The 12,538-nt window shown below is 54.4% G+C and overlaps 1 protein-coding gene across 1 annotated transcript in view; it reads right to left on the bottom strand.

The window, feature by feature from the left end:
• The window catches only part of ARHGAP23 (Rho GTPase activating protein 23), a 72,935-nt gene extending 61,232 nt beyond the window's left edge, over positions 1-11,703 (bottom strand). Inside the window, 1 exon segment of the mRNA XM_070389761.1 lies at positions 11,592-11,703. Coding sequence (XP_070245862.1) covers positions 11,592-11,654 — 63 coding nt within the window. The 5' untranslated portion in view covers positions 11,655-11,703.
• Between the last annotated feature and the right edge of the window lie 835 nt (positions 11,704-12,538).

The raw sequence follows: 12,538 nt of genomic DNA, 5'->3' as shown, positions 1-12,538 counted from the left end.
GCTGGTGAGAAGGAGACTTCTGGCCCAACCTTGAGAAAGCTGACCTGGAGAAAGGGTCACACTTGCCAACGGTTTTGACTCTAGTCCTTTTCTGGCTGTGTCCTTGATTTCACACAGGTTTTCTTATTTCTTCAGTTACAAAACAAAGGTAGGTATAGCAGTCTGACAAAGTTGCTGGGAAAGCATCCTGGGAACCGATAAGTGGGAGGGGTTATAGCCCTGGCCCTACATCCCACCATCCAAGAGTGGACTGTTTCCCAAACGTTTCCTGAGTCCACCCACTTCACCATGTCTACCACTCTACTCAAGTCTCCATCACTCCTCTGGCCCCTGACAGTCCGGATGCATTGTTTTAACATGAGGACCACCAGGCCCTGTGCAATGAGCCTCTGGGTTCCATGCCCACCACACCCCCTTCCACTGTGCTCGGGTTACCCTGGCCTCCTTCCAGTTCCTTTGAAGACTAGGCACCCTTCCAGCCTCAGGCCCTTTGCACATGCTGTTTCTGGAATGCTGTTCCCTTTTCCCCAGCTCCCTCCCTGCCTCATCAACCCACACCCTAATTAGTTCCAACCCACTCTGCAGTTCTCAGCAAAAGAGTCACTCCCCAGAGACACCTCCTCTGGCCCCCGGACCAGGTCAGATCTCACAGTACTCTCGAGATGGTGTCTATATATTTATGAGGTTATTTTGACCAGCATCTCCCCCGGGGGCTGCAGGGTCTGGAAGGCTGGGACCGTGTCAGCTCCTAGCCCAGCATGGATGCTCAGCACACTTGTTTCTGAATGTTCAGGAATAAGTGAGCTTCTCAGAGAGGGTGGATGGTTGGCAAATCCCCATTCCCAGGAAAGGTCTGTCTGGGGCAGAGGCTGCTTCAGATCTTTGTCCATCTTCCTGTACTCCCCCGCCCCACCCCACCAACTCCTTCCTCAGTAGGAACCAGATCCAGAAAGTGGGGGTGCTGGAAAAAGAGAGTCAGGGGTGGGGGGAAAAGGAAGCTGCTTCGTCTCTTTTGCAGGGTCCACTGTCCCCTTACCCCAGCTGGCCAAGCCCTTGTCCACTCAGCGCTGGCCCACCACACCCACAGCTCTCGCTCCCTGGAATTTAACATTTGTCTTTCCCTCCCCCACCTTCCTTTAACTTCTCCCTTACCCTCCAGGTCTCAGCTTGACTGTTTCTGAAAAGCTTCCCGGACTGCAAGCTAAGGGACATGCCAGGGAGCCACGGCTAGCAGCAGCGCAGATTCAAGCCCAGGTCTGTCTGCCGGCAGAGTCCAGGCTCTCAGTCACCTCATCACACGCCTCATTACTACGTTTCCCCCTTGAGGCCCGGCTGAGAGACAAGCCCCTCTCCAGGCCTCAGTTTCCTCCCGAGGGTTCGGCTTCAGGAAAACCCCCAGACTTCAGGAAAACAGGCAGATAGAAAGTGGCAGAGGAGACACAGGGAGAAGTTCGAGGGGAGGAAAGACGAGTGGAGGGAAGGAGGAGCGCAGAGGGTGGCAACCTCGGACCAGCCAGACGTGAGTAACGCCAAGTATGCGAACTACGCCAGCCCCTGAGCTATGAATAGGGCGGTCAGGCTGGCCGCCCAGGACGGCCCTTCACGCCCGCAGCCCCCGAGCCCAGCCCTGCACCAAGTCCCGAAATGGGGCGAAGGCCAAGGAGTCACGCTTACGGGCGGAGGCTAAATGGCAGGATCCAAGAGGTGTGGTCATGCAGATGAAATGCAAATAGAGAGCAGCTGGCTTATCTGATTGGTGGGTCTCTGCCTTTCCGGAAGCGTGCTCCGGATGGGCTCTAGCGTCGCGCTGGGCTCCTGCTCACACTTGTTTTTGCCCCGGCAGTCGCGGTTCCCCAGCGGTCCTTCCGGTCACCCCTTGGATGAGTCGCAGTGATATGTGCAACCTCTCAACCTGTTCTGTCGAGGCCCTGGTAAGGCTCTGCGGTTGAGATACCATTCCCTGCCCTCCTCAGGGCCAGGTCAGCCTCTCCTCCTTGGAGCTCGTATGTCTGACAGCTGGGCTTTTGGAAAATTACAGCAACCCATCCCTGCCTCCCCTTTTCTCATCAATGACCAAAGTGGGGAGCACACTGGACCAGGAACAGGAGACTCAGTCCCCAGCCCAATGCAACCCCTTGTGTGCCCCCAAAAGATTCAGTCAACCTCAGATCCTGGCTCCTCTTTCTTTCATTCTGGCATGATTGACTAGGTGTCCCCAAGGGCTAGGAGTCCAAGAGACCTAAGATCAGGTCCCAGCTGTGTGACCCCAGTCAAGTCTCTTCCCTCTCCAAGCCTCAGCTGTGAATGATGTCCCTGAGAGGGCTCAGTGTGGAGTTCCTGGCACATAGGAGTTTTTTTTTTGATAAATCTTAGTTCAGTAGTTCACAAAGGATTTTTTTAAGTTAATAAAACAGTTCCTGATTTTATGAAGAGACAGACATGAGATAAAATTTAAAGGCTGCAGAGCATAGTGTTTAAACATTCCTAAACAAGATTCAGAAGAATCTGGCTTTGAATCCCAACCCGTTTCTTGGTCACACTTCCTAGCTGTGTGTCCTTGGACTAGTTACTAACCTCTCTGAGGTTCTGTTTCTGCATTTATAAAATAGAGATACTGTATTCCCCATAAGGCTGTTGTACACATTAAAGAGATAATGTGTATAAAGTGCTCAGTACAGCAGTGCCTGACACTGAAATGTTCAATAAATGTTAGTTGCAACCAATACTCCTAATGTTATTATTATACGGTTTTCACAAGGCATTGTGAAGTACTATGGTAACTTTCAGTTCATCAGTCAACAATGTTCATTCAATTTCACCAGGTCTAGAAGCCGGAGATAGAGTAGTGAACAAGACAAAGTCCCTACCCTCATGGGGCTTAGAGTCTAGTGCCCAGAGGAGGAAATCCCCTTATATTTGAGGAATTGGTGGCTGATACATATGTGTGTGTGTGTGTCTGTGTGTGGCAGATTTACAGAGAAGGATATTTGAACTGGATATTGAGGATAAACAGGAGTTTGAAATGGAGAAGGCAAGGCAGTTCTATCAGACAAGGGGAAGAGATGGTATGGCATGTTTCTGGGAAGGGGAAGAGGGTGACATATTCTGCTCCCATCCTGTCCCCTCCATCTCCAATTCCACATTTAGCCCTCATCAACTCTCACCTGGTCTGCTTCCTCCATTTCCTGACACCTTTCCATGGCTCCACAGTATCGATGGGAGCAAGTCAAGTTCCATAATATGGCATGAAGGATCCGCCATGAGATGGAGAAGAGGACCAGAATCTGGCCCTCATTGGCCTTGACAGTCTCAATCTCTCTTTCTCTCAATCTTGCACTCACTAGCCCCATTAGAGGCCAGGCTGTTAGATACCTCCTTGCCTTTGCTCATGCTGGGTCCTTCTGGCTAGAACGCCCTTCTCTCCCTTCTTCACTATCCCACTTGTCCCAGCAGGCATCTTTCAAGCCTTGGCAAGCCTCACCTCCTTGGGGAAGCTTTCTTCCCTTCAGAGCTGGAGCATCTTTAGCGGGGCAGGGACTCAGCCCACGTTTATTGACGGAGCCCTGGGGTCCTCCATACCACTCATGAGCAATCCCAGACATAGGAGGAAACCCTGTGCATGCAGGGTCACAGAGAAGCAAGACATAATCATGCTGCCTGCATCCACCACCTTTCCTTCATTATGCCAGCCCCTACCTGGACTTCAAGGCTCAGCTGGGGGCAAGGAGAAGTGGCCACCTTTCCAGGATGGGGACTGTGCTCCCAGGCTCTTTCTTGTCTGGGCAAGTAGCCATGACACACGATAGCCTTAGTTAGAATTCAGAAAGACCCAGATTTAAATTTGGATGCTGGATGACCTTTGGTGGAGTAATTTAGCCTCTCAGGGTCTTGGTTCTTGTTATTTGTAAATGTACAACCACTTCACGACAGTCCTTGAAAATTGATCAGAAGAGGTTTCACCAAAGAATTCTCAACAATAGATTTGGAAAGAGGAGATGAGAGAAAGGAGATTAATCATATCACCAACTGGTTTTTAACCAATCCCTATAGAAATTCTACCCAGTGGCACTGTTTCCATCTTTAAACTCCCATCATCACTTTTGTGACCACATTTACACTGAAATGATGTCGCGGTGAAGACACCATTTGTGTCTTCTGTAGGTCTGTCTCTCTGGTTAGATCTGGCCAATTTTCATGGTAATATTTTTTGGGGGTGGCAAGGGGTGTCTGCACTGGTGGATAGTATACGTGCACATCTCAGAACCCCTTATAAAACCTTAGTGGAGCTTTTGGCTGGTGGGGAAACAGACAAGGAACCTCTTGAGGGCAGGGCTGTTTCATACTCATCCACAGAGAGAGCCTGGAACACAAACAGTGCACAGGAAATGGCCACCAAATGAACAAAGTCCGGTCTGGTCTGTATTAAGACCTTGCCACTGCCTGATTTTCCCAGGCACTGAGCCTCCAGTTCTTGGCGTCAGGTCCTTCTCCTGCCCCAGGCTGAAATTAGGAAGAGGGACACTCTCATGCAAGCCAGGCCTGGGAATGTCCTCAGCACCCTGGGCCACACCCAGTCTCAGAGAATGCTTTCCCTACCACTGTGGGGATCTAAGCCCCTGGAAACCACTGGAGGAGGAAAAGGTCCCAGTGGGACAGGGAGGGGGACCCGTTTCTCTTCCCACCAGCAATCCTGGCCTTGCTGTGTGACTCCCATTGCCTGACTCCCACTCTCTCCTCTTGGAGACATGCCATCCCCTCCTGGGCTGTGGGTCCAACCTCAGCTGCCCCCTTATCCCCTCACCCCCACCAGGTGCTGCAGGGCAGAGGGGGGCACAGTGCCAAGGCTTCATTAGAGCTAATGAGGGCTCAGCCCTTCAGATGCCAGTGCAAGATACAGGAAAGTACCAGAACCACCCGCAGCCCCTCCATCATGGCCTGGTGCTCAGCTCCCTCCTCCCCTTCTCTTGGGGAGGAACCAGGGGCCACACCCTCGGAAGAGGAAAGGAAGATTTAGAAGTGTCTTCCCAAGTACAGAGAGTGCCATGGTGCCAGGGGAAGATGGGGATGAGGGGCCTGAACCAGAAAAGAGCCTCAAGGTGGGGGAGGGGTCTCACCTGGGCTCCGAAGGCTCCACGGTCCACAGCTCAGTCCAAAACAACCCACCAACAGACACTCGCCCCTTCCCGTTCTCCCTTTCATGGAACATAGCTGTCAGAGCTGGGGAGACCATGGGCTCTTGTCCACTCCCCTCGGGTCAGAACTGAGCAGCCTGAACCTGCTTCTCACCTGGCATCCAGCCTTCCTCTTCCTCCCACTCTTGGCTGCCCCTTCCCCTCTGCTTCTAGCCCCTCGGCCTTGGACTTTCTCTAGGCCCAGAGGTGGGGGCGGCCTCTAATATCCATTCTCTTTCAGAGAATGCTGGAAACTGCGGTGGCGGGTAGGGGTCTGCCCTGCAGCCTCCCCTTCCAGCCTTTCGGGGGCTCTCAGACACAGCCTCTAAGTCCTGCATCTACACCCAATTCTCTCCAAGGAGCTCTCACACACTTTGAGGAAATTAAAAAGGAAGAAGCTGCAGACTTAGGAGCCCACAGTCAGACAGAAATCAAGCTAGGGACTGTTGGAAACCAGGCCAAAATGAACTCTGTCCTCCCCTAATTAACCCCCACTTGGCGGCCAAGACCCTGGAGCGGCTGTCCTTCCACATGGCTCCCACATGTCCCCCCAGTCTGGCCACATTCCTCGGGCCCACACACCTCCCACCAGCCCTCCCACCCGAAGGGGCCGGCGCCGGGTCTGTTTCCATCCTTGGCTGTGGGTCTGTCATCCCCGTGCTCCGCCCCAGTTCTCTCCTCCCAGGGACTCAGGCTGAGCTTTGAAAGGGTCACTTCAAAGAGGACCTGCCTGCCGAGGGCCCAGCCAGACCCAGGGCTGGCTGCTGGGCCAGATTCCCGGTGGCCGGGGACAAAGGCCCCACTGTTCCCCCGACCCCCGGACGCCCCCAAATGCACTGGGCATGAGAAGTCTTTCTTTCCCCAGTTCTGTTCCTTGCAGGCCCCGGCTCTTTGCCACAGGGAGTGGTCCTGATCCCTCGTCCAGCTAAGTCTCGAGAGTGGGGAGGTCAGGGAACTACCCGTTTCCCACCCCCACCATTCACCCAATACCTTTGGGCAGCCAGGATGTGGAGGCAGCTTTGGGCTGACTGCAGAACCCGCGGTCCAGACACCTCACTGCCCCTCAGTCACCAAGCCCTTCCCAGGCCGCTTCTCACACCCATAGAACCATACCCTTCCTCCCAGGCCTCCTCCAGGCAGCCTTTCAGGATTCCCTTTCCTCAGAGGTGCCTCACAGCCCAAACCACAGCAGCCAACCTCTCACTCTTCTCCCCAGTTCCTGACAGCAGGGACCACATCTCACCTGCTCCTCTAATTTCTTACCACACAGCGCTGATCCCAAAGCAGGGTCCTTAGGTTTTTCTGTGTTGACTCCGCACCCAATGCCTAAATTCTCTCTAGTCCAACCTGTGCTTGCTTACCTCCACTGGTGGGGGCCTCATTACCTCCAAGGACAGCTCTTCAGATTACTCCAACCATACAGGATTCTCTTTATTGAGCCCAAAGTGTGTCATTTTCATTTCTATCCACTGATCATTGTTTGTTTAATAACAGTTTCAGCTAATAGTTGCAATTATCAAATGTCATCCACCAGGTAAAGTATTACCTCATTTAATCCTTTCAACAATTTTGAGGGATTATTTCAGGGACAAGAAAATGGAAACTAAAAACAACTAAGTGAGTTGGCCAAGGTCATACAGTTACTAAGGGGTAAAGCTGAAATTTGAAGCCCCTCAGGCTGAAGGCAAGGCCAGAGACCCAGTGTGCCTCCCAGCGCACAGAGGCCACGCCAGACCTGGGGCTCTCGTCTCCTGCATGGCCTGTCTATATTAGAAGGCAGACCACACTCCCCACACTTCTTTTTTCTTAGTTAGCTCCCACCAGCCTTTGTCAGCAGATGAAGTGTGGCCTGCAGATAGCGACAGTTTGATGCTAATTCAAGGGGAACAGAGGGAGTCAAAGGGGAAGAAGTCACCTGCCTAGGGGTACACAGGCTGGAGGAGGCTGGAGAAAGTGGCCTTGGGCTTCAGGTTTACAACTCGAGGTGACTGGAAACACAACACCCCTTTCCATGAGAGATGGAGAATTGTAGCTGTGCCAGGCCCTGTCCCAAACCTGCTACTCCATCCACCCTCCAACTTGAAAGGAAAGGAATCTTCCACCAAGATGGTACACTGGGCTGAACATCTCAGGGCCAGAGAGATGAAAAGGAAACAGTCATCTTTAATCCAACCTGTAGTCTTTTTCCCACCTGCCCGTTGCTCGGCACCACTCCCTTAGAACTCTGGGGGAGGAAAGGAGGGAGTGAGAGCAAGAGAGAAGTCAGAAAGCTGGGGGCCCCCAATGGCCTTGGAGGGCAGGTGTGATAGGGTGTGGGTGAGCTTTATTTTTTTGGCCATGCCACACGACTTGCAGGATCTTAGCTCCTGTCCAGGGTCGGGGGTGCAAGCTCCTAACCACTGGACTGCCTGGTAAGTCCCCAGGGTGAGCTTTCCTTTCCTCTCCAGGTCTGGCTCAGGCAGTCCTGGCACAGAGAATAAGATGATGCATCTCTAGGCTACCTTCCCAAGACTCTAACCCAGTTACTTCCAAAGGATTAGACTACAGGATTCCATGGTTTTTTCCCCACACAGTCGGTCAGTCAGTCAGTCAACAAACATTCTCAGAGCTCTGGCTGTGTACCAGGCTCTGTGGAGACCAAGATAAACACAGCACCTCTGGGGCTGCTGGAATAAGCATGGTCAACTCCCTAGCTCTGCCACTTACTAGCTGGGTGACCTCAGGAAGCCATATAATTCTTTGTGTCCATGTCTTCATCCGTCACATGGGATGGGGACAATGCACCCCCGTGGAAGTGGTGGCTGTGATTATTTTTCTTGCCCTTAAATAACTCCAGTCTGGCAGGGAGACTGATGTGTAGACCAAGCATCCCGATGCTGGGCAGAACTGGCACAGAGCACCCTAGAGGTCCAGGGGAGGGGCTGCTCCCCGGCCTGCATTTCACAAACATTTATGGAGGGCTGGCAGCTCTGTGCCAGGCACTGTGCTGGCCACTGGGCACACAGAGATGAACAGGACACATTGTCCACTTTCCCTGCTCCTCCCTGCCCTCCTTTTTCCCTCCCAGTGTCAGAACCCTGCACCAGAATGGGGCACCCAGGACAGAGCTGTGTGGGGAAAGGCACAGGCCGGGAGCATGGGAGTCAGGACCCCCGGGGTTCCCGTCCACCACTCTCGGGTTGTCTGGCCTTGGCTACTCTCCGGCCTCAGGCTCCCCACTGCTGGACAAGATGGGCCCTCTGGTCCTGACCCACTGTGACAGGTGACAAGCTCCACCCCGACAGATTTCAGCTGGCCCCAGAGTCCATCCCAGCCTGCTGTCCCACTGAGGCAGTGAGGAGGAGACGCCAGCCTGGCACTGACTGGCACTGCCCTGCTGACAAGCTGGCACAATTTCACATGAAAGAGGGGGGCCTGGATCTAAAGGCGGGTGTTTGAAGGGGGTGGAGGGTGCTAGGGGAAAGGCAGAGCCAGCTCCCACAGGCCCTATTCATGGCTCTCTCTGGGGAGGGAGAGAGAGCAGGATAATTAAAACCAGGCTTTGTCCAAACCCCTGACCAAGCCAATATCTCACCTTTGAACCCCTGCAGCCAACAGAGCACAGCCAATGCCCCTTTGGAAGGAAAACACCAATGAACCAAGCCACAGACCAAATGTGGTGGGTTGGCCTGGGGTGGGATGGGGGGCTGGAGGAGCAAATGAGCCGATTCTCCACCTATCAAACACAGATGGACACCTGAGGCTTGGCCATCCTGAGGCGTCTTGTCCCCGTTTCTGTCTCAGCTGAAAGACAAGCCACCAAGCTCCAATCCAGCAAGACATTGACCTTGATCTTGGCCTGTATCCAAGACAGACCCAGATTCAGGGTGGGAGTAACAGCAGACAAGTCAGGTCGTGAGACGCAGGGTAGTGGAGTGAGATCATGAACTTGGGCCAGACTGCTGGGTCCCTATCCTGGCCCTGCCACTCACTAGTAATGTGATTTTGGCCACACTATTGGTTCACTGTGCCTCAGTGTCTTCAACTGGAAAGTGGGGATAATAAAATAATAGTACCCACATCACTGTGGTTTTGTGAGGACTGGAAGAGGTAACATATAAATCCTGGCCCAGAGAAATTGCCATTATGTCTTAGCTATCAGCTCTACTATTAAAGCAACTCCTCATCCTTACAACACGGTTTTTTTTTTTTTTTCCGGGCACTAATGTATATGCTCATTTGAGTATATTTGCATCTCCCATGAATCTCTCCAGATTTTTACACTGTAATCCAACATCATAGGAATCTACCTAGCCCACTACACCACAGGAAACTTCCCTGCATGATGCTCCAGGCTAGCCTGGAATGCTACAGCTTATAAACTTCTCCCTAGAAGTTCTCCCAAAGAGCTAACTGCAGTCCTTTATTTAGTAACTTATTCCATTCTCCTTTGTAGACTCTCTTTTAATCTGATACATCATGAAGTCCTTAAGTGTCTCTGCAATACAGGATGAAGCAATAGATGCCGCTGCCCACTCCTGCACTCTCTGTTCTGTAACCAGCACCCTTCCTCATCCCCCACTCAAAGTGCTGCACCCACAGGGGGCCAGTCAGGCCTCCTGCACCCCTGGCCCATGAGCTCAGAGCTGGCCTGAGGCGGGAGCACAAACGTCCCCATCCAGGCTGCCTAAACACAGGGCCTATTCCCAGGGTCCAGTCCCTTTCTGCTTGAGCTGAGATCCTCAAAAGCCTGCCCCATTCTCCATGGTATCCCAAAGCCACCTTCCTAATACTACCCGCTTCCTCAGAGTTTCATCTTGTGCCATGATTCCCGTCAGAAGATCCGGCACTATTGTATAGTCTCAGCCCCTAATATCCACCCTACCTGCTCCTGGGGCTTGGCTCTTGAGGCTTTCATATCCAGCATTGAAGGATTTATGTATTGAAATCTAGGGTGGACCCAAACACTTTCTGAGCAAGTAGAAGAGTCTGGGGCTGGTGGGGCCTTTGGGCTGTGTTTGGAGGTGAGATGACTGGTTATGTAACTGAGATTCAAACTGCATGCCAATGAGTGCATCTCAGTGAGAGCGGCCACTCTGAGGAATGGGGTTGTTGCCCTGGCAGAGGGGGAGAACCCCAGGGGATCAAATGCCATCCACCTCCAGCAGACAGGGTGGGGCTGGGGGTGGAGATAGTAGGGAGGGGGTGGGGATGAAGTAGGTGGTGGAGTGTGTGGAGGGGGCGATCCAAGGAACTCAGGGATAATGACCTCCACTTCCATCCCCTGTCCATCCTGAAATTCAAGTTTGTAATTAGGAAACACTTTTGGCTGAAAGGTAGAGGGGGAGTCGGGGATAGAGATGCAGATTAAGGGAATACTGTGCACACATCCAGCTTCTGAGGTACACACCATGCTCAGAGATTCCAAAGCACCAGACCCCAGCTCAACACTGAGCAGATGGTTGGGGAGAATAGCCCTAAATCTTCCAGCAGAGTTAAAAGAGCAAGAGACCTCTGCCCAAGCCTTGATCCCAACCTGGACCCCCTAGAGAACTTTTTTCCCCAGCTCCGAAAACCACTAACCTGTCAGTGTTCAACTCTTCAGCTTGGAAAGAGGGGGGTTGTTTTGGGGTGGTGCTCCAGCAGAACTGGGCAGTCAGGCTCAGAGGTATGGAGGGGGCTGGCCCCAATGGAGCCCGAAGGCCCCTGCTGGCCCCTCCCCAGCCTCAGCAGCTGGCAGATGAAAGAAACCAAGCAAAGCAGCCCAGCGCTGAGTAATGCCCCTGGCACCCCGTGCCCAGACCCACCCACAGCCAGCCTGAGAGGGCAGAAGGGAGGGCAGCTGCGCCTGAAGGACCAGGGGTCCCAGCCCTGTTTCTCTTCCCCAGGACCCAGTGGGGCCGTGGACCCGTGCCGGGCAGCTTGTCGGGTGGCCCGGCCCGGCAGGAGGGGAGTGTGGCCCAGGGAGGGGGTGTCCGGCCACAGTGGCCAAGGACATCCCGCTCTGGGAACCCCCTCCCCCACTCCCTCTCCCTCCAGCTGTGCCGGGGCCTCGCCAACGGAAAACGAAAACTCGGGCAGAGGAAACGGCGGCAGGCGCCCCGCCTGAAAAACCCGGACAAAAGGCGCGGGCCTCCCGCCCTCGCTGCCCGGCCGCCGGGGGCCTGGCACCGCTGCCCGGGTCGGTGCTCCTGGCCCTGGCAGCCCGGTGCGCGTCGCGACCCCCTGACTACCTTCCTCCTTCCCGTCCTTTGCTCAGGGCAGCTCCCGCTCCAGCCCCCTTCCCGACCACCAGCGGATGTTTCTGCGGCCGTGCCCCGCGGTGCCCGCGCCGTGTGCCCCAGGCTGTGCCCACGGAACAGGGACGCCGCGACCCCAGCCCTGCTGCCACCTCCCCGGCAGCGCCTGGATCCGCCCCCTTTCCTGAATCAGCGCCCTCACCTTGGGGGGCCGGGGCTCCGGGCGAGGCGGGATCCCGACCAGGCAGAAGGCGACTCCATTCATCGGGCGGCAGGGGAGGCTCTGTGGCCAGGGCACTGCTGGGGGCGCAGGCAGGGACCCGGGAGGGGCGGGACCGAAGGGGCGGGGTCGAACGCGGAGGGTGGGGCGTCTATTCGCCCCGCCCCCTGCGCGCCAGACGGGGCGCACCCTCTGCCTCTTGCTGGGTTACAGATGCGTACCGGAGGGCTGAGGTTGGGGCTGTCGCTGACAGAGCCAGCAGAAGAGAGACGGTCTCAGAGAGACAGTTCGGGCTGGCCCAGCCCAGAAAAGACGATCCAGGCAGGCCAAGCAAAGAGGATACGGGCACAGAACACCGGACTAGCTAGCACCGAGAGAGGGAGGGAGGGAGGAAGAAACGGAAAGGGAAGCAGAGAGAAACAAAGCCAGACAGAGATGATCAGAAACAGAGACGGAGAGACTCAGAAAGCAGGAGAGAGGCAGAGACAAGACAGAGACAGAGAGAGGTAGAGAAAATCAGAGACAAAGATGAAAAGACTCTGGTTGGAAGAGAGGGAGAGACAGAAAAAAGACTTAGGGAGCCTTCCATTCAGAGACGCATGGCAGTTGAGACAAGGGCAGAGATGGAGGAGGGGGAGGGGGTGAGGGTAACAGGGGAGCTTTCAGTTTTTATGCTCCTCAATCTAGGACTCCCTTCCTAGTCTCAGCTCATGCAGGCAGGGGAGAGGAAGCCATACGAGAGAAGCAGAGCTTCAGACCCCCACCCAGCCAGCCTGTGGCTCATACCCTTAGACAGCTCACAGACCCACTCTGCAATGGGTGACAATAAAAACAGAGACCCTCCAGGCCTTCCAGTCACAAGCTCCCACAGCCTCCTTTCCCAGCCTCATTCTGAGCTGGGACCAGTGAACAAACCAGGGTCCTGAGTC

This window comes from Bos mutus, chromosome 19 (genome assembly GCF_027580195.1).
Source record: "Bos mutus isolate GX-2022 chromosome 19, NWIPB_WYAK_1.1, whole genome shotgun sequence".
Lineage (NCBI taxonomy): Eukaryota > Metazoa > Chordata > Mammalia > Artiodactyla > Bovidae > Bos > Bos mutus.
This window is presented reverse-complemented; position numbering and strand designations above follow the sequence as displayed.